Source organism: Mobula hypostoma, chromosome 29 (assembly GCF_963921235.1).
Source record: "Mobula hypostoma chromosome 29, sMobHyp1.1, whole genome shotgun sequence".
Classification (NCBI taxonomy): Eukaryota; Metazoa; Chordata; class Chondrichthyes; order Myliobatiformes; family Myliobatidae; genus Mobula; species Mobula hypostoma.
Window position 1 is genome coordinate 31,151,960 of NC_086125.1, and position 27,352 is coordinate 31,179,311.

The 27,352-nt window shown below is 43.6% G+C and overlaps 1 protein-coding gene across 1 annotated transcript in view; it reads right to left on the reverse strand.

Moving 5' to 3' along the window:
- Positions 1 to 27,352, reverse strand: part of LOC134339490 (adhesion G protein-coupled receptor E2-like) — a 137,944-nt gene that overhangs the window by 31,119 nt on the left and 79,473 nt on the right. The window contains exons 8-10 of the mRNA XM_063036045.1: positions 10,140 to 10,168; positions 8,765 to 8,942; positions 6,662 to 6,781 (exon numbers count right to left, since the gene is read on the reverse strand). Of these exons, the coding sequence (XP_062892115.1) occupies positions 6,662 to 6,781; positions 8,765 to 8,942; positions 10,140 to 10,168 (327 nt within the window). The remainder of the gene's footprint in view (positions 1 to 6,661; positions 6,782 to 8,764; positions 8,943 to 10,139; positions 10,169 to 27,352) is intronic.

Consider the following 27,352-nt stretch of genomic DNA (forward strand, 5'->3'; position numbering starts at 1 on the left):
AAGGGAATAAAAGAATAAGAAATGATAGTGGAGAAAGCTCTGAAAGTGAGGAAGATGAACAAGCTCAGAGAGGAGGTGTTGTCATAATTAGGTTTAATGAGAAGGCTCAGGGACATATGAAGAAAATTAACCTGTTTGAGCTAAGAACAACTCTGACAAATAAGATAGGGGAAATAGTATTTGCAAAAGTCCTTAATGATGGCAACTTATTTGTAAGATGTATAAATGAGGAACAACTTGAGAAAGTACTCAAGCTAAAAGAGATAGGAAAATGCAAGGTGGAATACACTGGGAGGGTGGGAGCACAAAATAGTGGTTGTAAAGGAGTGATCACGGGGGTACCAATGAGTATAAATATGGAGGAGTTAGAGGAATATCAAAGGAGGGAAAGTAATGAATGTTCAAAGACTGAAAACAACAAAGGAGGGAGTGAAAAAGGAAAGTGAATCAGTATTGATTAAATTTGAAGAAAAGAGTACCAAGGAAGGTGTTCCTGGGTTTCATGAGTTACCCAGTAAGGGTGTATGTGCCAAAACCACTGAGGTGCTATAATTGTCAAAGGTTTGGACGTATAGCTAAAAACTGTAAAAGGCAGAGGAGATGTGCTAGATGTGAGGGTGATCATGAATATGGAATGTGCGGAACAGGAGTTCAACCAAAATGCTGCAATTGTGGAGGAGCTCATAATTTGGCATATAGTGGGTGTGAGGTTGTGAGATGGGAGACTAAAATTCAAGAAATAAGAGTGAAAAGAAAGATCACTTATGCAGAAGCTGTAAGAATGTCAAGAGAACAGAATAATGCTCCTAATGAACAGGGAGCAATAGGGATACGAGAGATGCAACAAAGAACAAATGACAGGATTTATGTAGACAAAAAGGCTCTAGTAACATTCATTGCAGGAGTGATTAATAGTACTGCTGAAGTAAAGTCAAAAAGTGACAAAATTCAGCTGGTGGTAAAAGCAGCAGTAAACCATTTAGGGTTAGTAGGACTGACATGGGAGGAAGTGAGGGAGAACCTCGCTAATCAGTCAAGCCAGGAAGTGTCATGTGTTGGTTAATACCAATTATGGTGATTCTTTTACAATGGAATGCAAGGAGCTTACTGGCCAATAGCCAGGAATTCAAGCACTTTATTAAAGAAATGGTTGTAAAACCGAATGTAGTGTATATTCAGGAAACTTGGTTGAAACCAGCTTTAGACTTTATGGTATATGGGTATACAATGATAAGGAAAGATAGAAATCTAGGGGGAGGAGGGGGTTGTGCCATGTTAATCAAGCAAGGTATACAATAGGGTACTGGAAAAAGGAGATGATCAGAAATACATAGTGGTGGAAGTGTGGGAGAGAGGGGAGGGAGTGGTTATAATTAACTACTACAATCCATGTAAAAGGTTGGATTTGGACAGCCTATTAAAGATACAAGGACAAAACAGGCATAAAGTAGTGTGGTGTGCAGATTTCAATGCTCATAGCACAATATGGGGGGACCAGATTACAGATCCAAATGGAAAGGTAATTGAAGATTTGATAGAAGAAAGGGATTTGGTGTGTATGAATGATTGTAGAGGCACAAGGATAGATATAACAACAGGAACTGAGTTAGTGTTAGATATTACGTTAGTGTCTAATACCTTGGCTGGCATTAGTAACTGGGGAGTTTGGACTGCTTCAACAGTAGGCAGTGATCACTACCCAGTTTTATGTTCAGTGGGTGAAAGAGTTGAAGTAAGACCAGGTGGCGGAACCCCAAAGTGGGTGTTTGGAAAAGCAGATTGGGGTAAGTTCCAGAAGTTGAGTGAAGAAGGGTTTGCAAAGATTGACATTTCTGGAAATGTAGATGAATTAAACAGTCAGGTGACTTCAGCAATTATCATGGCAGCAGAAGGATCTATACCCAGGAGTAAAAATAGGATGAATAGGAAACTGGTACCATGGTGGACAGAGGAATGTTGTCAGGCTGTAAAAAACAGAAATAGAGCATTCAGGCTAGTTAAAAGAACCCATAATATGCAGCATTTGGTTCAATACAAGAAGGCACAGGCAGTGGTGAGAAGAACTATACGTCAAGCTAAAAGGGCAAGTTGGAGGAGTTTTTGCGACAAGATAGGAAGAACAACACCTGTGGGAGAGATGTGGGGAATGATTAAGAGGATGGGAGGAGATAGAAGGGAATGGGAAAATCCAGTAATGATATCTGAGGAGGAAACTGCAGTTTCCAGTAGGGATAAGGCTGAGATCATGGCCAAGTCATTTGTACTGATACACAGTTCAGAAAATTTGTCTGAAGAAGGGAGAAGGAGAAGGGAAAGAATAATAAGCCAACACCCAGGTGTGTTAAACAGGAGGGAAGGAAGAGATGATATAATTGATGATCCATTCACATTAGCAGAAATGGTGAGAGCAATAAAGAGATCGAGACCAACCTCCTCAGGGAAAGATCTGATATGCTATGTTATGCTAAAAAATCTAGGAGAAGGAGCGCTCTTGAAGTTGCTGCATTTTTATAACAGAGTGTGGGAGGAGGGAAGATTACCAAGTGCATGGAAAGAAGCAGTAGTAATTCCAATAAGGAAACCTGGCAAGGATCCGTCAAAGCCCACTAGCTACAGACCAATTGCATTAACATCAAGTATATGTAAGATAATGGAAAGGATGATAACAGAAAGGTTATCGTATGAGCTTGAGAAAAGGGGAATGCTGGCAAGATATCAGAGTGGTTTTAGAAAGGGAAGGAATTCCATGGACTCAGAGATAAGGTTAGAGACTGAAATAAGGAACGCCCAGGCAAATAGAGAGTCAGTAGTGGCAGTGTTCTTTGACATTGAAAAAGCCTATGATATGATGTGGAAGGAAGAATTATTAATTAAACTGCACAAGATGGGGGTTGGTGGGAGAGTTTTTAATTGGATTAAAGATTTTTTGTTTGGTAGAAAAATTCAAGTTTGGATTGGATCAGAGTTATCAAAATAGTGCATAGTGAAAAATGGCACACCTCAAGGTAGTGTGATTAGCCTGTTACTTTTCATCATTATGATCAATGATGTCTTCACAAAGGTACCAGTGGATATAGGTAGGTCACTGTTTGCGGATGATGGGGCCTTGTGGAAAAGAGGCAGGAACATGGACCATATAATCAAGAAACTACAAGAAGCAATTGATGAAGTGATGGAGTGGGGTTATGATTGGGGATGTAGATTTTCAGTAGATAAAACTCAAACTGTATTTTTTACCAGGAAAAGAGTTGAGGTAGGGAAGAAGTTAAGGATGTATGGGGTTGAATTTCTGGGAGTTATATTTGATTCACGATTAACATGGGCAGACCATATCAGGAAAGTTGAGGAGAAATGTAAAAAAGTAATAAATGTGATGAGATGTTTGACTGGTAGGGAATGGGGAGCAAGTTGTTCAGCTTTGAAGAGAATGTATGTGGCTTTAGTAAGATCTGTGTTGGACTATGGAAATATAGTATATGGATCAGCAGCTAGGTCTCTTATAAGGAAACTGGATGTGATTCAGGCTCAGGCCTTGAGAGTGTGTAGTGGGGCTTTTAAAACGTCACCAGTGTCAGCCCTACAGGTAGAAATGGGAATAATGCCTTTGGAACTAAGAAGGATGCAACTGCTGGCAAACTACTGGGTTAACTTGCAGGGACACAATGATTCTCACCCTGCTAAAGGAGTGTTGTAGGAGTGCTGGGAAAATGGGAGGTTTCAGAGGGGATACCTTTAGTCGGGTAGGGAATGATATTGCAAAAGAATGTGGGGTGTTTGATCTGAGGATAAGTCCTTCAGTAGTTTATCCGGTTGTAGCTCCATGGAAGCTTGTATGGCCTGACATAGACTGGCATTTTTTAGAGGTAAAAAGGAAAGAAAGATATAAAACAGATTTGGTAAATGCATTTAACTGTCATGTGATGGAAGAGTATAGTGATTATACTCACATTTATACAGATGGTGCGAAGGAACCTGAAACAGGAGTGACAGGGTTTGGGGTGGTTATACCAGCAAAAGAAATTGGAATCAGCAGAAGAACATCTAATAAGTTAGGGGTGTTTACAGTGGAGATGCTGGCAGTGTTGGTTGCGTTGCAATGGGTGCAGAAAGCCAGACAAGCCAAAGCATTGATATGTTCAGATTCATCCTCAGTTCTAGCAAGTTTAAGGTCTTTTCACACAAACAGTTGGCAAGATGTACTTTATGAAGTCCTTCAGTTAGTTACAAGAATTGCAAATCAGGGAGGTCAAGTAAAATTTCTAAGGGTTCCAGCACATGTAGGGGTGAAGGGGAATGAGAGGGTGGATGAGTTGGCAAAGAGGGCGTTAAAGAAAGAAAATGTGGAAATGTACATTAGTATCATTAAAGCAGAGGTTAAGTGTGTAATCTGGGAAAAAGTCAACCGAATGTGGCAAGAAAGATGGGACAGGGAGGGGAAAGGGAGGCATTTATATCAAATACAAAAGAGTGTTGCAGGTACTAGGGTAGGTAATGGAAACAGAAGAGAGGAAACTGTGTGGACTAGGTTAAGGCTGGGGCATTGTGCATTAAACAAAACATTGAAAATGATAGGGAAACACCAGACAGGATTGTGTGAGGAATGTCAGGAAGAGGAGTCAGTAGAACATGGCCAGGCATCATCTGTAGGAAGAGGTGCAGTTGACGTTTCAGGCTGAGACCCTTCGTCAGGACTAACTGAAGGAAGAGTGAGTAAGGGATTTGAAAGTAGGAGGGGGAGGGGGAGATCCAAAATGATGGGAGAAGACAGAAGGGGGAGGGATAGAGCTGAGAGCTGGACAGGTGATAGGCAAAAGGGGATACGAGAGGATCATGGGACAGGAGGTCTGGGAAGAAAGACAAGGGGGGGGACCCAGAGGAGGGGCAAGAGGTATATTCAGAGGGACAGAGGGAGAAAGAGGAGAGTGAGAGGAAGAATGTGTGCATAAAAATAAGTAACAGATGGGGTACAAGGGGGAGATGGGGCCTTAGCGGAAGTTAGAGAAGTCGATGTTCATGCCATCCTCTACTGTAAAGATGAAGCCACACTCAGGTTGGAGGAACAACACCTTATATTCCGTCTGGGTAGCCTCCAACCTGATGGCATGAACTCCTCTACTGTAAAGATGAAGCCACACTCAGGTTGGAGGAACAACACCTTATATTCCGTCTGGGTAGCCTCCAACCTGGTGGCATGAACTCCTCTACTGTAAAGATGAAGCCACACTCAGGTTGGAGGAACAACACCTTATATTCTGTCTGGGTAGCCTCCAACCTGATGGCATGAACATCGACTTCTCTAACTTCCGCTAAGGCCCCATCTCCCCCTCGTACCCCATCTGTTACTTATTTTTATGCACACATTCTTCCTCTCACTCTCCTCTTTCTCCCTCTGTCCCTCTGAATATACCTCTTGCCCATCCTCTGGGTCCCCCCCCCCTTGTCTTTCTTCCCGGACCTCCTGTCCCATGATCCTCTCGTATCCCCTTTTGCCTATCACCTGTCCAGCTCTTGGCTCTATCCCTCCCCCTCCTGTCTTCTCCTATCATTTTGGATCTCCCCCTCCCTCTCCTACTTTCAAATTCCTTACTCACTCTTCCTTCAGTTAGTCCTGACGAAGGGTCTCGGCCTGAAACGTCGACTGCACCTCTTCCTACAGATGCTGCCTGGCCTGCTGCGTTCACCAGCAACTTTGATGTGTGTTGCTTGAATTTCCAGCATCTGCAGAATTCCTGTTGTTTCAGTAGAACATGTAGTTTTGTGTTGCAGGAAGTATGGGATACAAAGAAATAATGACAATTAAATTAAGGGAGTTGGGGGTGCAGGAATTCACGTTAAAAGGGTTGCTGGGCATGGGTGAGAGAGCACAGGTCTGGGTATTTTTAGCATTTTTAAGGGGTACAGGGGTTTTTTATAGGATATGACGGATAATCAGGAATAGGGTACTAGGATGGTCAAAGATGGGAGGATGAAGTGTAGGTTTGTGTGTGTGTGTGTGTGTGTCTGTCTGTCTGTCTGTGCGCGCGTGTGCGCGCGATTGGGTGAAGGGATTTAGAATATATGTCTAGTGCACATTCCGGAGCAGAGGGTGGCGGTAATGTACCATTAAGCTGGATGCCAACCGCCGTAAAACAAGATACAGACAGGCAGACATTCTCTGCCAGTTTGTTCCAGTTCTGACCTGTGTCATTCTAGTCTGTCATTGCGACTTCCGCCAACCGATTCTGCCTGATTCTGTGTTTTGGATTTTGCCCGTTTGTACACCTGATTTTTGCCTGTGTGCTCTGGATTGTCTGTCCTCGCCTGACTGCCTTCCCTGGTAAGACCTCTGCCTGCCATTTCGGATTCATGCCTGCTTTCTGCTTTTGAAAGACTGTTACCTTTGTTCTCCCTAATAAATCCTGGTGAAAAAGTATTCATCGGTCTGCACTTGAGTCCGACCGAAACCCGACACAAACTCATGGATCCTTTTTGAATGAATTTGTTATGTTTTTTTTAAACTATCTTTAACGAGTATATATAGAATTTTGGCACATTATTGTTATGAATTAGGTAAGAACAAAGAAGCCTTGACCCTGTGACAGAGAGGAATCTACAACCAGAGCAGTATTTTGGCTTCTATGAAGTGGCAAAAGACTATAAAAGGATCCAAGTTTAGACTCACCGAAGTTCCCGTTTCCTGTCACACTGCTCCAGCCAATGTCCAGGCTGTTGTTGGTAGTGGATAACTTTAACCTATTAACCTTAAGGAATGCGCTATTCCGAATTGCTTGCATAACGATTTCTATGGAAGCAGGAATATCAGCAACAGAATTTAGTAACAGGAAGAAAATGTTTCACAGCATTAGTAACTTGTCACATTTTTAGGGAGAAAATCACTACAAACTTTTATAAAACATATCAATCCTTCTTCTGTACAGAACTCCCTTCTCCCCACTCTGGGTTACTCTCATTACTTCATTCAATGAGAATTTGAAAAACCTTTCTCTAATAACTCACTTTTATCAGTTTTGCTACAGATGGAGCTAGTTCTTTAAATTGTAAATTACGTTTTTAAGGGCTGTAATGGGGGAGGTTTTCTTTTCATACAACATTCGTAATAGTTAAATCTTAAGATAAATATTTTGCCTTCCCAAACTGTGTATCTTCCAGTCTCTAGTTGCTTTATTTGTACCATTACCAATCTATTTCACCCACACTATTAGAATAAGACCATAAGATATAGGAGCAGAATTAGGTCATTCAGCCCATTGAGTCTGCTCCACCATGGCTGATTTATAGAATCACAGAATCCTAGAGAAGTATAGCACAGGAACAGTTTCTCTTGCCTCCACACATTCTCAATATTATAAAGCATGTTTACTTTAAAGCTTTGCCTGGTATGATGTAGTTTACCAACCTGAAACATTAGCATATATTTTAGTATGTTCTAAACTGTTTCTCTCAACACAAATATTGTCAGACCTACTGAGTATTTCAGAGCATCGTTGTTTCAAACTATTTCCTTCATTAAGAGACCTGTGATAAGTCACCACCAATTTAACATTGTGATAAAGAGAGTGAGGAGAACTTTGAGGGGAATTTCCAATTAAAACATGGGATAATGGAGAAAAATATGTCCTGTTATTCCTATTGATTGTGCCATACACTAACATTGACTTTTAGAGGAACAGAACTACAGAAACAGTTCAAAGCATATCTGTTACTATATTGGATATTTAAGACAAAGGACACATTTCTATCAAGTTTACTTTTTATTACTAATTTCTAAGAAGTGGGGGTCCCTTTGTGGAATTCATTTGATTACTTTTATAAAATGAACCAATTACCAATCTACAGCACACTGACAATGAGATCCCATGAGCAGCAACTGGAAGAATTACTCTTAAACCATTTTGACATTGCTACCCAGGGAAAGACTGTTGGTTCAAGCCTACAACACTTTCCACCTCATTGTTATACTCCAACATGTGATGATATCCTGAATGATCCCTTATGGACTGTACCTTTAAAAAGAGAGAGATTCGGAGAGAGAGAGCAACGAGCAGCCGTGAGTCACCATGGTGACTGAGGGCAGTGTTATTTGATGGACAGCTGGTGTTCAGCATACTTAGATAAATACAGGGTCAGTTGGTTGAGTGACGGACACACACAGATTTGGACACTGGATGAGCTTTGTGTGCCCACAGAAGGGTGGGTTTTTGGAGGTTTGATTGGGAGAATCGATCAGTGGCTTTTGCAGTGTGGAAAAGAGGTGACCGGTGGGAAGTTATCAGTGTGTCCAACCCTTGCCTGGGTCGATAGCTTTACCACAGAAGACAGTCTCCTTCTTCAACAGAGGATCGACAGCATCGGCTTACCTGGAGAACTAAACACCTATCTCTCTGTCTCTCCTCAATTCTACTCAACTAAATATCATGAACTGAACTAAACTGACTTTGCTTACCTACTATTGTAAGACTATCCAATTACCCCCTAAGCTTGAAGAAGTTTGGGTTTTATATTTTTGCATCTGTATATGCAACAGTTCTGCTAACCTGTTTGATTTATCTGGTTTTATATTATTATGTAGTTACTAATAAAATAGCTTTTTGTTAACAGCAATACCAGACTCCAGATGTGTTCCATTTCTGCTGGCTCTTTAAACCCATTACGGGGTATGTAACAAACAATTTTGTTAAGCAATGGGTGTGAACTGTACATCAGAAACCAATTGGGGGAAACGAATGGCTAAAGCAAAGCTTCAGAACAAAGACTCCTACATTACCATAACTCTCGGAAGAGATTGTTTTTATTTCATTGTGATGTAATTTCAGGGCAGCAGCAATTGCATAATTTTCCATTCTTTCCAGGAAGTTGGAAATTGACTTGTAGAATTCCGTTGAATTTGTCTTGTTTGACTTTGATAAGTTCATGAAAAATTGGTCAGCAAGTGAACTGATATCCTGTTGGGACAGAAAATAGTGCCCTTTTAACCACTTTATCTATCTTTAAACATCTGTGGGCATGCACTTCGAGGTCCCACTGCTCTCTTCATCACTCAATACCTTTTCATTTTCTGTATATTTTCTTGCTTTGTTGTATCTTTGCCTCTCTCCCACCCAATGTACTGCTTCACACGCTTTTAGAGTAAATCCCATCATTACTCTTCTGCCCAGCTGACCACCCTGCATACATCCTCCAGAAGTTACCACCGCTTCTCCATAGCCATTTGATGGGTCATCTGTAATCTAAACTAACTTGTCGACCAATGTTCCCTCCAATTTGTAATGATTAGTGTACGCACAAGATCTGGTGTTTTGCAACTTTTTGCCTAGTGACAACAACATGTGCTTACTAATTCTTCAATAAAAACAGTATAAATAAGCCAGTTCTAAAATCTACAGATAGATCATCGCAAACTCCACATTGTCAACACTGTCCACATCAGAAACTGGAAAAGGAAATGTGATTGTGTACTATCATGAAGTACACTTAATATGCCAACAAGATAGAGGGTGATAACCTTTTGAGCGTAGTTTAAATTCCTCTGTGCACTAAGTAGCAAGAGATGTGTGCGCGCGCGCGCACCATCTGCCCTCGACACACACACACCACCTTAGAGGGAAAATTGTTGCCCACTATCTTTTGCTAAAAATAATTTGTATATCATAAAAATCTCAAAACTGAATACTGATCCTGTGGAACCTACCGATTACAGTTTTGCAGTCCTAAACTTGCCTAGCAAACGTTACTCTTTGTTATATTTTGTACTTACCTGCAACATTATTTTTGTCAAAAAATTTAGAGTCCAAGTACACTACATCAAATGTACTACCCTCATGAACAGTTCATCTCACCACCTCCAGAAATTAGACAATACCTCACCTCAACAAATACAAGCTGATAGAGTCTGAATATTCTTTTTCACTAAATGAAAGGTTAAGTAGTTCAATATTTTGATCATCACTGAAGCTAAACTAATTGGCCTGCAAATAAAGGTCCTGAGACTGAGGCAGGAGCTTTTAAACTGCGGAGCATCTTTTCATTGTAAACCTGCTCAAGATAGGTTTTGGAAAATCAAATAAGAAAATTAATTAAAACCTGTCACCACAACTGTGCTTACAAATTAAGTCAGAGATTACTTCAAAATAAACTCTTACCTGAAGTGATGAGCTGTTGGAATGTGAATCTGTTAAAAGTAAAAGAAGTGGATGAACCAGCAATCAAAGGGAAATTAGAGTAGAAAGTCTGATGCTACTAATATGCTATGCCAACAACAATGTTGAATATGCCAGCTTTCACAGAGGATATCAAACCATGTCCTCCCTGATCATCTTATGCTGACATAAAGCTTTATTAGAAAGTGAGAGTTCATACCTCACAGCACCAGTGATCCGGTTTGGATCCTAACCTCTGGTGATTTCTCTGTGCAATTTATATTTCCTCCTATATCTCTGTGCATTCCCTCTGGATGCTCCCACATGGTCGGTTAAATTCCTCCCAATGTGTAGCTGGGTTGTAGAATGTTCGAGGAGGGGAGTAGGGAGCTAATAGAAATATGGGAAGAGTTTAGTGGATGTGGGTAGGATTAGAGTAAAAATAGGTGCTTGATGGTCAGGCTGTATTAATGTCAAATATAGAACAGGGCCGCACAGTACCTACCAGTTGCAGACAGATCAGCGCAGGAAGCCTTACACGGGTCAGAAGTGTGGAAGTTAAATAAAGGAGCTTTCACAGGACTTCGCTAGTGCAGTTGCAGTCAGATCAGTGCAGGAGGCCTTATGCATTAGCAAAGACAAATAAAAACAAGGCAGGGCCAGGCATAGTGGCCATTGTGTGAGTGGGCCAGTGTTAGAGTGGGGGAGCTCATTAGGCTTGGGCAAGGTAAGTATCCGGTAAGTTTCTTCATCTTCATTCTTCATTTTTTGTCCATGAGTACGTTGTTAGAGCAGTGAGAATAGCTCTAGGGGCTGAGTTATGTGAGATATAAGAAATTCTGGGAGACCTCCAGCCTGTACCACATCTCTACTAAGTGCTCCGAGTTACAACTCAGAGAATGTGTTAAGGAACTGGAGATGCAGCTTGATGACCATATGGGAAACTGAGATGATAGATAGCAGTTGCAGAAGGTGGGAAAATGGGTGACTATCAGGGGAGGGAAGAGAAGTGGCAGCCAGTGCAGAATTCCCCTGTGCCCGTTCCTCTTAATAATAAGCTTATCATTTTCGATACTGTTGAGTCGATCTGCCTACTGTGGAGGGAGCCACATCGACTGGGTCTCCGGTGCTGTGGCTCAGAAGGGAAGGAGGGAGAAGAGGACTGCAGTTGTGCCAGCAGACTCCATAGTTATAGTTATGAGATTCTGTGTATGTAATGGAGACACTCAGATGATATGTTGCCTCCTAGCTGCCAGGGTCAGGGACATCTTGGATTGGGTCCATGACATTCTAAGGGAGGAGGGTGAGCAACCAAAAGTCTTGTTACATATTGATAGGAAAAGCAAGGAGGCCCTGAAGAGAGAATTTAGGGAGCTAGGTAGAAAGTTGAAAACTCCAGTGATAACAGTCTCTGGATTGCTGCCTGTGCCATGTGCCACAGTAGAATGATCTGGCAGATATATGCGTGGCTGAGAAATAGGTGCGGGATTATAGATTTCTGGATCACTGTGATCTCTTTTGGGGAAGGTATGACAACAGGAATGTAAGGGAACTAATATCCTTGTGGGCAGGTTTGCTGGAATTGTTGGGGATGTTTTAAACTAATTTGGTAAGGGGATGGTAACCAGAGTGATAGGGCTTCCCCATGAGACTGTCGGGAGGGACAGCAGATGACCGGCAAAATTGGAGTCAGTGGGATGAGTTGCAGTATAGGAAGAGGACAAAATCAGAAAGGGTGTTGGATACAGAATTGAAGGTTTTAGTGGTACAGTTAGAAATTGGCAAGTATGATTTTATGGGCATCATTGATTCACGGCTGAAAGAAGATCGTAGTTGGATCCTAAGAGAGATAATTTGTAGAGGGCATACAGATGGATTTTTAGAGCAGCTTGTGGTTGAATCCACCAGGATATCAGCTATTCTGGATTGGGTGCTTCCATCAGTCTGCACTGCAGAAGACACTATCAGAATGCTGGAAGTTTGAGAGTATCAGGGAGCGGCATTGAGTGCGGTTGCTATGGAGAATGTGCTTGGGAAGCTGAAAGGTCTGAAGGTAGAGAAGTCACCTAGACCAGATAAACTACACATCAGGGTTCTGAAAAAAGTAACTAAAGAACATAGAGCATAGAATAGTACAGCACAGTACAGGCCCTTCGGCCCACAATGTTGTGCCGACCCTCAAACCCTGCCTCCCATATAACCCCCTACCTTAAATTCCTCCATATACCTGTCTAGTAGTCTCTTAAACTTCACCAGTGTATCTGCCTCCACCACTGACTCAGGTAGTGCATTCCACGCACAAACCACTCTCTGAGTAAAAAACCTTCCTCTAATATCCCCCTTGAACTTCCCACCCCTTACCTTAAAGCCATGTCCTCTTGTATTGGGCAGTGGTGCCCTGGGGAAGAGGCGCTGGCTATCCACTCTATCTATTCCTCTTATTATCTAGTACACCTCTCATCCTCCTTCTCTCCAAAGAGTAAAGCCCTAGCTCCCTTAATCTCTGATCATAATGCAAGAGATTGAGGAAGCATTAGTTATGATGTTTTGAGAATCACATGATGCTGGAATGGTTCAGGAGTACTGGAAAATTGCAAATGTCACTCCACTCTTCAAGAAGGGAGGGAAGAGGAAGAAACAAAATTATACACCAATAAGCCTGACCTCAGTGATTGGGAATATGTTGAGTTGGTTGTTAAGGACTTGGAGGCAGATGTTAAAATAGGCCAAAGCTAGTACGGTTTCCTTTAGGGAATACGTTGCCTGACAAATCTGTTAGAATTCTTTGAGGAAATAGCAGACAGGATAGACAAAGGAGAATTGGTGAATATTGTGTACTTGGATTTTCAGAAGGCCTTTGACAAGATGCCACACATGAGGCTGCTTAACAAGATAAGAGTGTATGGTATTATGGGAAAGATACGTCCATGGATACAGCATTAATCAAATGGCAGGAGGCAAAGAGAAGGCAAGGAGGATAAAAAGAGGCCTTTTCTGATTGGCTGGCTTTGACTAGTGGTGGTCCACAGGGATCTCTGTTAGGACCACTCCTTTTCATGTTCTGTCAATGATTGGATGATGGTATTAATGGCTCTGTGGCCATGATTGTGGATGATATGAAGACAGGTGGAGGTGCAGGTAGCGTTGAGGCAAATGGCATATAGTGTCAAGAAGTGTATGGTCATGAACTTTGATAGAAGAAGTAAAAGTATAGATTATTTTCTAAACAGGGAGAAAATTCTAAATTCTGAGGTGCAGAGAGTCTTGGGAGTCATTGTTATGGATTCCCCAAAATGTTAATTTGCAGGTTGTGTTGGTGGTAAGGCAATTGTAATGTTAGCATTCATTTCAAAAAGACTGGAATATAAAAGCAAGGATATAATGTTGAGGCTTTATTATAAAGCCCTGTTGAAGCCTCACTTGGAGTATTGTGAGCGGTTTTGGGCCCCTTATTTAAGGAAGGATGTGCAGAGGAGGTTCAGAAGAATGATTCTTGGAATGAAAGGCTTATCGTATAAGGAGCAGTTGATGGTTCTGGGCCTGTTGGAATTTTGACAAATGGGGGGATCTCATTGAAATCTATCAAATGTTGAAAGACTATATAGAGTGGATGTGGAGAGAATGCTTCCTATGGTGGGAGGAGTCTAGGACTGGAAGGCAAGGCCTCGAAATAGAGTGACATTGCCTTAGAATAGAGATGAGGAGGAATTTCTTCAGCCAGAGGGTGGTGAATCTGTGGAATTCATTGTCACATGCAGCTGTGGAAGCCAGGTAATTAGATGTATTTAAGGAAAAGGTTGACGTGTTCTTGATTAGTCAGGGTGTGAAAGGTCACGAGGCAAAGAAGGTAGAAGGGGGTTGAAAGGGAAATGGATCAGTCATGATGAAATAGCTGAGCGGACTCGATGGGGAAAAAATGGCCTAATTCTTCTCCTATGCCTTGTGTCTTAGACCCATGTACTGGCCTATATAAATCTAACCCTTCCTTCCTACACATCCTATAACCCTCCATTTTTCTTACATCAATGTGCTTATCTATATGCTTTTAATTCTTCCTAATTTATCAGCCTCTACCATCACCCTCCAGCAACAAGGAGGTGTCTGAGCAGTTGCACAACATCTCAATAGGACAGGTGAGCAGCCAGAGGTCATTCTGCATGTTGGCATTAATTACATACTGTAGGCAGACAAGAGATGAGGTCCTGTGGAGTTAATACAGGGAGACAGGAAAAAGATCAGAAAACAGTGCTTCAGCTAATCATCTCTGGATTCCTCCTGTGCCACATGTTAGTGAAGGCAAGAAAAAATGGTTATAGCAGATGAATGTGGGGCTGAACAGTTGGGCAGGGGCAGGGATTCATTTTTTTGGACCACTGGGATCCCTTTTGGGACAGATGTGAAACGTACAAGAGGGTCAGCTTGCACCTGAACTGGAGCGGGATCCAACATCTCAGCAGAGTTTGGCTAGTGCTACCGGGAAATTTTAAACAAGTCTGGCCGAGTTTAGGGTTTAGCTCAGAAAACAGGCTGAGGAATGACAAAGAGGATAAGTGTGAGTTATTTCATCCTGGGAAAACCAAAGAGTGCAGGACATATACTGTCAATAGTTGTGCCCTGCAGAATTACAGTGCCTATAGAAAACATTCACCGTCCCCCTCAAAAGTTTCCATGTTTTATTGTATAACAATATTGAATCACAGTGGATTTAATTTGGCATTTTTGACACTGATCAGCAGAAAAAGACTCTTTTGTATCAAAGTGAAAACAGATCTCTACAAAGTGATTTAAATTAATTACCAATATAAAGCACAAAATAATTGATATACACAAATATTCTCTGCCTTCGTCAGTACTTAGTAGATGAACCTTTGGCAACAATTACAGCCTTGAGTCTGTGTGGGTAGGTCCCTATCAGCTTTGCACATCTGGAAACTGCAATTTTCCCCCATTCTTCTTTACAAAAGTGCTCAAGCTCTGTCAGATTGCATGGGGATTGTGAGTGAACAGTCCTTTTCATATTCAGCGATAAATTCTCAATGGGATTGACATCAAAAACTCTGATTTGCCCACTCTGAGACATTAACTTTGTTGTTTTTAAGCCATTCCTGTGCAGCTTTGGCTTTATGATTGGGGTCATTGTTTTGCTGGAAAGCAAACCTTCTCCCAAGTCACAATTCTCTTGCAGACTGCATCAGGTTTTCCTGCAGGATCTCCCTGTATTTTGCTGGATCCATTTCACCCTCTACCTTCACAAGCCTTCCAAGGACTGCTGCAGTGAAGCATCCCCATTGCATAATGCAGTCACCACCATACTTCATGGTCAGATGGTGTTTTTGATGATGTGTGGTGTTTGGCTTATGCCAAAAATAGTATTTAGTCTGATGGCCAAAAAGCTCAATTTTGATTTCATCAGACCATAGAAATTTCTTCCACCTGAATTCAGAGATTCCCACATGCCTTCTGGCAAACTCTAGCTGAGATTTCAACAGTGGCTTTCTCTTTGCCACTCTCACATAAAGCTGCGACTGGTGAAGTACCCAGTCAACAGTTGTATGCTCAGTCTCTCCCATATCAGCCACTGAATCTTGTAACTCCTCCAGAATTATCATAGGTTTCCTGGTGGCCTCCCTGACTAGTCCACTTCTTGTACAGTTACTCAGTTTTTGTGCCATAATCCACGATAATCCACCCAGAAATGGTGAAGAGCATTCATGTTAAGGAGAGATTAGTAAATGAAATGTTATTTGAAGGGCTCCTTACAGTGAAATGTGTCATTGACAAGTTTACCTCCTTTAAGTTTCTCGCAGAGTAGGTGCTGGAAAGTTGGATCATAACTTAAAGCAATTTAACTGAACTAGTCATGTAAAAGTGATCCAGGACACCAGATTCTGATGTGGCCAGTACTCTTCCGGCCCAATCAACTTGCAAGTTCCTTCACACAAATAATTGGTGAACAGTTACTCAATTGGAAGAACTAACTATCCCACACATTAACCAAGCAATACTTTGACATTATGGATGTATTAGTCTTCCTTCTAATCCAGGGCAATTCCTGCCCCACTCAATGACAAACTCACAAGAGGGTGTGGTACAGTTCTATAAAAGTAATTGACTTGGAATTCCTCAAATAATTATTTCAAATTTCATGAGCCTCTCAGCATCAGGTGAAACATGGGCAAAGAATGTTCCTCCTGTGTACCACATCCTGCTTTCCTTTTGTGACAAAAGAGGGGGACAAAAGTACACATAGACTAAGATGTAAACTGTCCTGTGCTATCACCAGTGGGATCATCAGTTGATCTGCCACCTGTCTTCAGGAGAGAGAGATAAATAAGACAATGGAGCAGCATTTGGAAATGTTAATGAGGAGACGAGAGAGGTTAACGGAAGGACACCGGTCTGAGTATTGTCAAGACTGGCTCCTTAGAACCTTGAACTGTTTGAGGTGATGGACAGGCGATACCCCAACAGGGAAGATAAAAAAGGGACAGGTTCACTAAGGCAACAGACACCACACACGACACCACGAGGTAACGAGACCCTGGAAGCGGTGTGCCCCCACAAGTCGGTGGGAGTTTTGAAAATCTGGTCGCGGGACCAGCCATAGACGCACAGGGTGGAAAGAGACGGTCGGCAGGACCCTGGTGTGTGTGTCCACCCTTGCCTGGGTGCCGGGTTCACCGCAGAGGAATGATCGTATCTGAAATGGAGGGGTCACAGTCGGTGACCTCAGAAGACATTACAAAGGGCTCGCCCAAAAGCTAACTGCGAGGAATATCAAAGGTCTCTTGAATCCGATTTGAACATCAGCATTCGCTCTCCCTCTCCCCAATGGCACGATGGCGATTACTGTGAACTGAACTAAACTGAAATCTGTCACTTGTGATTGATCATTTTACCCCTAGACTGCGATAGAGCTTGATTGATCCTATTATCCCAGTTCTGTGTACATGTGTGTTTATTCATTGCTAACCTGTTGTAGTTATGTCCTTACTATTAGAGTACTGTATTGTTTATTTCTTTAATAAAACTTTCTTAGTTCCAGTAATCCAGACTCCAACTGAGTGATCCATTTCTGCTGGTTTGGCAACCAGTTACAGGGTACGTAATGTAAGTGGGGTTCTCGTCCGCGATTTTGAACGCTAAATTTGGGACGGGGTAAATTGACTGGGTTAAAAAAAATTCCCGGAAGAAAGAAAAGGCAAACAGCAGAAATGGAGATTGTGGAATTTCTAAAGGCGCCAACCTTGGAGGCATTAGAAGATGCCAGGAAAGCGGAATTGGCAGCTATGGCCAAACGGTTGAATCTTGTTAAGGGGAAGTCGACAATGAGGAGAGAGGAGATACACAGAGCTATTGTAGAGCACTATGTATCTAAAGGTGTGTTTCCCCAAGGGGAGCTGGAGGTGGTGTCTATTGAAAAACCTGGTGAAGACGCAGTACAGGGGCAGATTGAAAAACTGAGACTCGAGCACGAGTTCCGGTTACGGCAGCTAGAACACGAAAAGAAACAGTTAGAACGGCAAGAAAGAGAGAGGCAATGGGAGCGAGAAGAGAAAGAGAAGCAGTTAGAAAGGCAGGAGAAAGAGAAACAGAACGACAAGAAAGAGAGAGGCAATGGGAGCGAGAAGAGAGGCAGAGGGAAAGGGAATTCGAGCTGGAGAGGTTAAAGATGAGGGCAGAGCAGGGGCCCATGCCGAACCAAGGTGGAGGATTCAGGGCGACCCAGGAGGTTAGGCTGGTTCCCCCATTTGACGATACCAATGTGGATCAGTACTTTCTCCATTTCGAAAAAGTTGCTGCAAGTCAGGACTGGACGAAGGATAAGTGGGCTGTTTTGCTTCAGAGTGTACTTAAAGGAAAAGCCCAACAAGCTTACTCAGCTTTGTCCGCGGAAGATGCCCAGAGGTATGAGGTGGTGAAAGAGGCCATCCTCAGGATTTATGAGTTGGTCCCAGAGGCATACCGGCAGAGGTTCCGGAATGCAAGGAAGCTGTGGGACCGCACATATTTGGAGTTTGCCCGTGAGATGCAGACATATTGTGAGTGTTGGTGCGCCTCGAAGGGGGTAAATGGGGATTATACAGACTGTTACAGCTGATCCTGATTGAGCAGTTTAAAGGTTGTGTCCCTGAAAGTATGAGACCCTACCTAGATGAGAGAGAGAGGCAGCCACGTTAGCCGCAACTGCTAAATTAGCAGATAAGTACGCGTTGAGGCATTAAAATGAAGTTTGCCCTGAGTAAAGGCTACCAGAAGGGTAGTCAGGACGGCGGGGAGAGTCCGCCAGAAAAGTCAGAAAATAAGCCGGGGACTAGTGAGAAGGATAAGGTGGACCAGGAGCAGTCTGGTAGGTAGTCTCCTGGGGTCGTCTGTTATAATTGTGGGAAAGTCGGACACTTTGCGTCCAGGTGCTTTACCCCAAAGAAGGAGACAAGGAAAGGAAAAATGGCGATTTCGACTGGCTGTATTGAGCTGGTAAACAAACCGCTAGGAGAGGAAAGGTTTGCCAAAGTTCAGGAAGGGCGCGAGAGGTTTATCTTGGCCGGATTGGTGTCGGTGAAGGAGGGGTTAAACCCAGTTCCAGTACGGATCTGGAGAGACACGGGACCATGTCAGTCATTGATATTAAAGGGTGTGTTAGACTTCAGTTCAGAGACCGAGACTGGGAAAGTCAGGGCCATGAAAGGCATTGGAAAGGGGACTGAGGCAGTCCCTTTGCACCAGATACACATACAAAGCAACTTGGTCTCTGGACTAGTCACGGTCGGGGTGAGGCCCGAATTACCGATGAAAGGCGTGGAAGTCTTGCTTGGTAATGGCCTCACCGGGGGAATCGTGTTCCCAGCCGTGAGATTGACAGGTCAGCCTGCCAGCATTGAGGCCCCGCCCGTGGACTCACAGGTTCATCCCGTTTGCACAGTGACGTGGTGTGTGTCCAGAAAGACTGCCGAAGTAAATTTAGCTGAGATGTTTCTACCAGCCTTGTACCAGGAGGAGGTAGAAAGTGAAAAGAAGGAGTGTAGTGAAACAGGAGGAAGTGAGGGAGCTGAGGCAGACTTAGCATTCGCCAGGAAGGAATTTGTACAGGCGCAGGAGCGAGACGAGGAGCTGGTGGTTTCGGCGAAGACAGCTGTCTCTGAAGCAGAATTAAAAAGAGAGCCAGTAGGCTATTATGTGAAGGAGGGAGTGCTATGGAAGAAAGGGAGACCAAGTACCGTACCCACAGGTGAGGAATGGGGGATGGTGCCAAAAATTTATGGGGATGAGATTCTTAACCTGGCCCACAAGATACCCCTCGGTGGACATTTTGGGGGGAGGGAAACAGTTGGCGGAATCATGAAAGAGGTTTACTGGCTGCACAAGAGGAAGGACGTTATTGACTATTGCAGACGTGAGTTAACACAGTTAGAGGCTAGTAACATGTTAAAAGCCCACCACGATCAGAGAATAGATCTAGCTGGTGATATCATGAAAATTAATGAGGCTAAGGTGCCACCTGATAAGGGGAGGACCCATTTTGAAAAGATAAGTGTGGTGCCGACCAGATGGGAGATGTCTATTGTTTTGACCTGTTTTGCTGATAAGGTCTCTCACCTAAACCCCGAACAAAGCGGGCCATTGATAAAGCTAATTAACCGGCACGCGCACGTAGGTCTAGATGTCCCGAGGCGATGCAAAGCGCTGGGACATGGAGCTGTTTTCACATCAGGTCAGCCTAGTGAGCAACGCCCCTATAGAATGATTAATTCAGTGACAAACGGGCGAAAGAACACAGAAATGTATATTGGCGATGTAGTGGTCTGGAGTAACACATGGGAGGAGCTGTTCAAAAAGCTGTCTGAAGCCGGCCTGACAGTGAACCTCGCAAAGATTGAATTCGGCCATGAGAAAGTCACTTATCTGGGATTTGTGGTAGGACAGGGGCAGCTGGCTCCGATGCAAACTAAGGTGCGGGCTATCGCTGAAGTCCCCACCCCGACAGACAAGAGAGCCCTAAGAAGGTTCTTGGAGATGGTGGGGACTATCAGAAATTTTGCAGAAAAAAACAACTTTGCGGATAGTACCCACCCTCATACTAAGACCTTTCCAAAGAATGCTAAATTGGTATGGGACGACCCTTGTGATCTGTGTCCGGGGCGAAAACCACTGAGAAGTTACACTGATCACAATTCATTTAGTGTTTTCGGCCACTATGAAGTCTGCTAAGTTGGAGCCTGGTTTGAGAAGATTATTAAAATAACACATATAAAAGGAACAGAAAATGTGATTGCTGACTGTCTGTCAGGTGTTGACAACATAAAATTCTCTGTATTAGCCAAATAGCTGATGAAGATGTATATTTGTGTGTATCTAATAATGTATTCATGCTTGTAATTTTTACCCCGGTAAAAATCCTTAAAGGGGAGGGGTGTGATGAAAGAGGGGGACAAAAGTACACATCGACTAAGATGTAAACGGTCCTGTGCTATCACCAGTGGGATCATCAGTTGATCTGCCACCTGTCTTCAGGAGAGAGAGATAAGTAAGACAATGGAGCAGCATTTGGAAATGTTAATGAGGAGACGAGAGAGATTAACGGAAGGAGACACCGGTCTGACTATTGTCAAGACTGGCTCCTTAGAACCCTGAACTGTTTGAAGTGATGGACAGGCGATACCCCAACAGGGGAGATAAAAAAGGGACAGGTTCGTTAAGGCAACAGACACTAAACACGACACCACGAGGTAAATAGAACCTGGAAGCGGTGTGCCCCCACAAGTCGGTGGGTGTTTTGGAGAAGTGATCGCGGGACCAGCCATAGACGCACAGGATGGAAAGAGACGGTCGGTGGGAACCTGGTTTGTGTGTTCACCCTTGCCTGGGTGCCGGGTTCACCACAGAGGAACGATCGTATCTGAAACGGAGGGGTCACAGTCGGTGAACTCAGAAGACATTACAAAGGGCTCACCCAAAAGCTAACTGCGAGGAATATCAAAGATCTCTTGAATCCGATTTGAACATCAGCATTCGCTCTCCCTCTCCCCAATGGCACGACGGCGATTACTGCGAACTGAACTAAACTGAACTCTGTCACTTGTGATTGATCATTTTACACCTAGACTGCGATAGAGCTTGATTGATCCTATTATCCCAGTTCTGTGTACGTGTGTTTATTCATTGCTAACCTGTTGCATTTATATCCTTACTATTAGAGTACTGTATTGTTTATTTCTTTAATAAAACTTTCTTAGTTCCAGTAATCCAGACTCCAACTGAGTGATCCATTTCTGCTGGTTTGGCAACCCAGTTACGGGGTACGTAACATAAGTGGGGTTCTCGTCCACGATTTTGAACGCTAAATTTGGGACGGGGTAAATTGACTGGGTTAAAAAAAAAAATTCCCGGAAGAAAGAAAAGGCAAACAGCAGAAATGGAGACTGAGGAATTTCTAAAGGCGCCGACCTTGGAGGCATTAGAGGATGCCAGGAAAGTGGAATTGGCAGCTGTGGCCAAATGGTTGAATCTTGTTAAGGGGAAGTCGACAATGAGGAGAGAGGAGATGCACAGAGCTGTCATAGAGCACTATGTATCTAAAGGTGTGTTTCCCCAAGGGGAGCTGGAGGTGGTGTCTATTGAAAAACCTGCTGGAGACGCAGTACAGGTGCAGCTTGAAAAACTGAGACTCGAGCACGAGTTCCGGTTACGGCAGCTTGAACACGAAGAGAAACAGTTAGAACGGCAAGAAAGAGAGAGGCAATGGGAGCAAGAACAGAAAGAGAAGCAGTTAGAAAGGCAGGAGAAAGAGAAACAGTTAGAACGGCAAGCAAGAGAGAGGCAATGGGAGTGAGAAGAGAGGCAGAGGGAAAGGGAATTCGAACTCGAGAGGTTAAAGATGAGGGCAGAGCAGGGACCCATGCCGAACCAAGGTGGAGGGTTCAGGGCGACCCAGGAGGTTAGGCTGGTTTTCCCATTTGACGATACCGATGTGGATCGGTACTTTCTCCATTTCGAAAAAGTTGCTGCAAGTCAGGACTGACCGAGGGATAAGTGGGCTGTTTTGCTTCAGAGTGTACTGAAAGGAAAACCCCAACAAGCTTACTCAGCTTTGTCCGCGGAAGATGCCCAGAGGTATGAGGTGGTGAAAGAGGCCATCCTCAGGATCTATGAGTTGGTCCCGGAGGCATACCGGCAGAGGTTCCGGAATGCGAGGAAGCAGTGGGACCGCACGCATTTAGAGTTTGCCCGTGAGATGCAGACATATTGTGAGTGTTTGTGCGCCTCGAAGGGGGTAAATGGGGATTATGACAGACTGCTACAGCTGATCCTGATTGCGCAGTTTAAAGGTTGTGTCCCTGAAGGTATGAGACCCTACCTAGATGAGAGAGAGAGGCAGCCACGTTAGCCGCAACTGCTAAGTTAGCGGATGAGTACGCGTTGACGCATAAAATGAAGTTTTCCCCGAGTAAAGGCTACCAGAAGGGTAGTCAGGACGGCGGGGAGAGTCCGGCAGAAAAGTCAGTAAGTAAGCCGGGAACTAGTGAGAATGATAAGGTGGACCAGGAGCAGTCTGGTAGGAAGTTTCCTGGGGTCGTCTGTTATAATTGTGGGAAAGTCGGACACTTTGCGTCCAGGTGCTTTGCCCCAAAGAAGGAGACGGGGAAAGGAAAAACGGTGATTTCGACTGGCTGTATTGAGCTGGTAAACAAACCGGTAGGAGAGGAAAGGTTTGCCAATGTTCAGGAAGGGCGCAAGAGGTTTATCTCGGCCGGATTGGTGTTGGTGAAGGAGGGGTTAAACCCAGTTCCAGTACGGATCTGGAGAGACACGGGACCGTGTCAGTCATTGATATTAAAGGGTGTTAGACTTTAGTTCAGAGACCGAGACTGGGAAAGTCAGGGCCATGAAAGGCATTGGAAAAGGTACTGAGGCAGTCCCTTTGCACCAGATACCCCTACAGAGAAACTTGGTCTCTGGACTAGTCACAGTCGGGGTGAGGCCCGAATTACCGATGAAAGGCGTGGAAGTCTTGCTTGGTAATGGCCTCGCCGGGGGAATCGTGTTCCCAGCCGTGAGATTGGCAGGTCAGCCTGCCAGCATTGAGGCCCCGCCCGTGGACTCACAGGTTCATCCCGTTTGCGCAGTGACGTGGTGTGTGTCCAGAAAGACTGCCGAAGTAAATTTAGCTGAGATGTTTCTACCAGCCTTGTACCAGGAGGAGGTAGAAAGTGAAAAGAGGGAGTGTAGTGAAACAGGAGGAAGTGAGGGAGCTGAGGCAGACTTAGCATTCGCCAGGAAGGAATTTGTACAGGCGCAGGAGCGAGACGAGGAGCTGGTGGTTTCGGCGAAGACAGCTGTCTCTGAAGCAGAATTAAAAAGAGAGCCAGTAGGCTATTATGTGAAGGAGGGAGTGCTATGGAAGAACGGGAGACCAAGTACCGTACCCACGGATGAGGAATAGGGGATGGTGCTAAAAATTTATGGGGATGAGATTCTTAACCTGGCCCACAAGATACCCCTCGGTGGACATTTTGGGGGGAGGGAAACAGTTGGCGGAATCATGAAAGAGGTTTACTGGCTGCACAAGAGGAAGGACGTTATTGACTATTGCAGACGTGAGTTAACACAGTTAGAGGCTAGTAACATGTTAAAAGCCCACCACGATCAGAGAATAGATCTAGCTGGTGATATCATGAAAATTAATGAGGCTAAGGTGCCACCTGATAAGGGGAGGACCCATTTTGAAAAGATAAGTGTGGTGCCGACCAGATGGGAGATGTCTATTGTTTTGACCTGTTTTGCTGATAAGGTCTCTCACCTAAACCCCGAACAAAGCGGGCCATTGATAAAGCTAATTAACCGGCACGCGCACGTAGGTCTAGATGTCCCGAGGCGATGCAAAGCGCTGGGACATGGAGCTGTTTTCACATCAGGTCAGCCTAGTGAGCAACGCCCCTATAGAATGATTAATTCAGTGACAAACGGGCGAAAGAACACAGAAATGTATATTGGCGATGTAGTGGTCTGGAGTAACACATGGGAGGAGCTGTTCAAAAAGCTGTCTGAAGCCAGCCTGACAGTGAACCTCGCAAAGACTGAATTCGGCCATGAAAAAGTCACTTATCTGGGATTTGTGGTAGGACAGGGGCAGCTGGCTCCGATGCAAGCTAAGGTGCGGGCTATCGCTGAAGTCCCCACCCCGACAGACAAGAGAGCCCTGAGAAGGTTCTTGGAGATGGTGGGGGACTATCAGAAATTTTGCATAAAAGAACAACTTTGCGGATAGTACCCACCCTCATACTAAGCCCTTGCCAAAGAATGCTAAATTGGTATGGGACGACCCTTGTGATCTGTGTCCAGGGTGAAAACCACTGAGAAGTTACACTGATCACAATTCATTTAGTGTTTTCGGCCACTATGAAGTCTGCTAAGTTGAAGCCTGGTTTGAGAGGATTATTAAAATAACATATAAAAGGAACAGAAAATGTGATTGCTGACTGTCTGTCAGGTGTTGACATCTTAAAGTTCTCTGTATTAGCCAAATAGCTGATGAAGATGTATATTTGTGTGTATCTAATAATGTATTCATGCTTGTAATTTTTACCCCGGTAAAAATCGGTAAAGGGGAGGGGCGTGATGAAAGAGGGGGACAAAAGTACACATCGACTAAGATGTAAACTGTCCTGTGCTATCACCAGTGGGATCATCAGTTGATCTGCCACCTGTCTTCAGGAGAGAGAGATAAATAAGACAATGGAGCAGCATTTGGAAATGTTAATGAGAAGACGAGAGAGATTAACGGAAGGAGACACCGGTCTGAGTATTGTCAAGACCGGCTCCTTCGAACCCTGAACTGTTTGAAGTGATGGACAGGTGATACCCCAACAGGGGGAATAAAAAAGGGACAGGTTCGCTAAGGCAACAGACACCACACACGACACCACGAGGTAAATAGACCCTGGAATCGGTGTGCCCCCACAGGTCAGTGGGTGTTTTGGAGAATTGATCGCGGGACCAGCCATAGACGCACAGGGTGGAAAGAGACGGTCGGCGAGAACCTGGTTTGTGTGTCCACCCTTGCCTGGGTGCCGGGTTCACCGCAGAGGAACGATCGTATCTGAAACGGAGGGGTCACAGTCGGTGACCTCAGAAGACATTACAAATGGCTCACCCGAAAGCTAACTGCGAGGAATATCAAAGGTCTCTTGAATCCGATTTGAACATCAGCATTCGCTCTCCCTCTCCCCAATGGCATAACGGCGATTACTGCGAACTGAACTAAACTAAACTCTGTCACTTGTGATTGATCATTTTACCCCTAGACTGCGATAGAGGATTGATCCTATTATCCCAGTTCTGTGTACATGTGTGTTTATTCATTGCTAACCTGTTGTAGTTATGTCCTTACTATTAGAGTACTGTATTGTTTATTTCTTTAATAAAACTTTCTTAGTTCCAGTAATCCAGACTCCAACTGAGTGATCCATTTCTGCTGGTTTGGCAACCCAGTTACGGGGTACGTAGCACTTTATTGACAAAACTGTCTCATTTTAACTGTGAATGTCCAGTCCCTATACACTTCCATCCCCAACAGGAGGGCCTTAAAACTCTTCACATTTTTCCAGTCGGTGCGTTGTGCATTAAATAGGGTTTTGGGGGCGTTTACTGTTGTCCCTGTAGCAGAGAACCATGCCTGCCCATAGTCAAGGGGTGGTGGGTATCGTAGTTATTTTTCCCTTGCTTGTATATGTACCTGTACTCTACCCCCACACCGTTTTCCCATGTATTGTACTGCCGACCCGACTTTTCCCACGCACCTCTATTCTAAGTGCGTTTTTGCGAATATTGTAGCCATTTGTGTTGTCCCCAAGCTCTTCTCCCCTTGTAAATAAACTCCTTATTGTTAAAACTGTGTGTCCAGAATCCTTGCCTTGAGACCCAAAGAATCTGTCTCATTTCCATCACAACAGATGGGAGGAGATTTTAACTGCTGGTTAGATCCACTATTAGATCGCTTGTCTGTTAAACCAGCCACACCTGGTAAATCAGATCTGTTTATCCAATCCTTTCAAACTAAATGTGGTATAGTTGATGCTTGGTATTTTTTTTATCCGACAGACAGGGAGTATTCTTTTTTCTCTCATGTCCATCATTCTTATACCAGGATTGATTCTTTTTTTATTGACCGTCAAATGATTCCATTGGTTTGATCGGTCGAATATAAAGAGATTGCTATTTCTGACCACTCTCCTGTACTTTTATCTTTAAATCTTCCTGGTCCTATCCCTATGAGTAGATCTTGGCATTTAATTTAACCCTGTTATCCGATGAGGACTTTTAAAAATTTATGGAGAATCAAATTATTTTTTTGAAGAAAATACGTTGGAAGAGATGTCTCGTCTTATTATATGGGATACTTTTAAAGCATATATCCAGGGTCAAATTATTTCTTATTCTGCAAATATCATTAAAAAAGTTAACAAAGATAGAAATGAACTAGCTAATCAGTTAAAAGAACTGGACCATAAATATGCTTCAGTACCCGATCCTGAAACATAAAAGAGGCGTATTGAAACCAAAACTAAATATGATCTTCTTTTAAAGTATCGAATTGAAAACCAGCTTTTAAAAGATAAGTCAATTTTATATTCAGAGATAAAACTGGCAAGCTACTGGCTAATCAATTGAAGCCATTTATAGCCAAGCGGCAAATTAAAGAAATAAGTAAAATTAATTGGGACATGACAACTGACCACTTTGAAATTAATGACACTTTTAGGGAATTTTATTCCAAATTGTATAGTTCTGACTCTGTTAATGATATTATAATGAATATTCAGGGACTCAAAGGTTATGGTGAGAAGGCAGGAGAGTTGGAATAAGTGTGAGAATGGATCAGCTCATGATATAATGGCAGGGCAGACTCGATGGGCCGAATGGCCGACTTCTGCTCCTTTGTCTTATGGAATAATTTTTTAGATCAATTAAATATTCATAATCTTTCGATAGACGATCATAGGCAATTGGATCAACCTATTTCCCAGGAGGAAATTGCTCAGGCTATTGGAGAATTTCATTCTGGGAAATCCCCAGGACCCGATGGATTCTCTGGAGAGTTTTATTAGGTTTTTTCCTCTTTGCTTATTCCACACTTATGTTCTACCCTGACAGATTCCTTTAAGGTAGGAGGGTTACCACAGTCTTTTTACAAAGCTTTCATTTCACTTATTCATAAA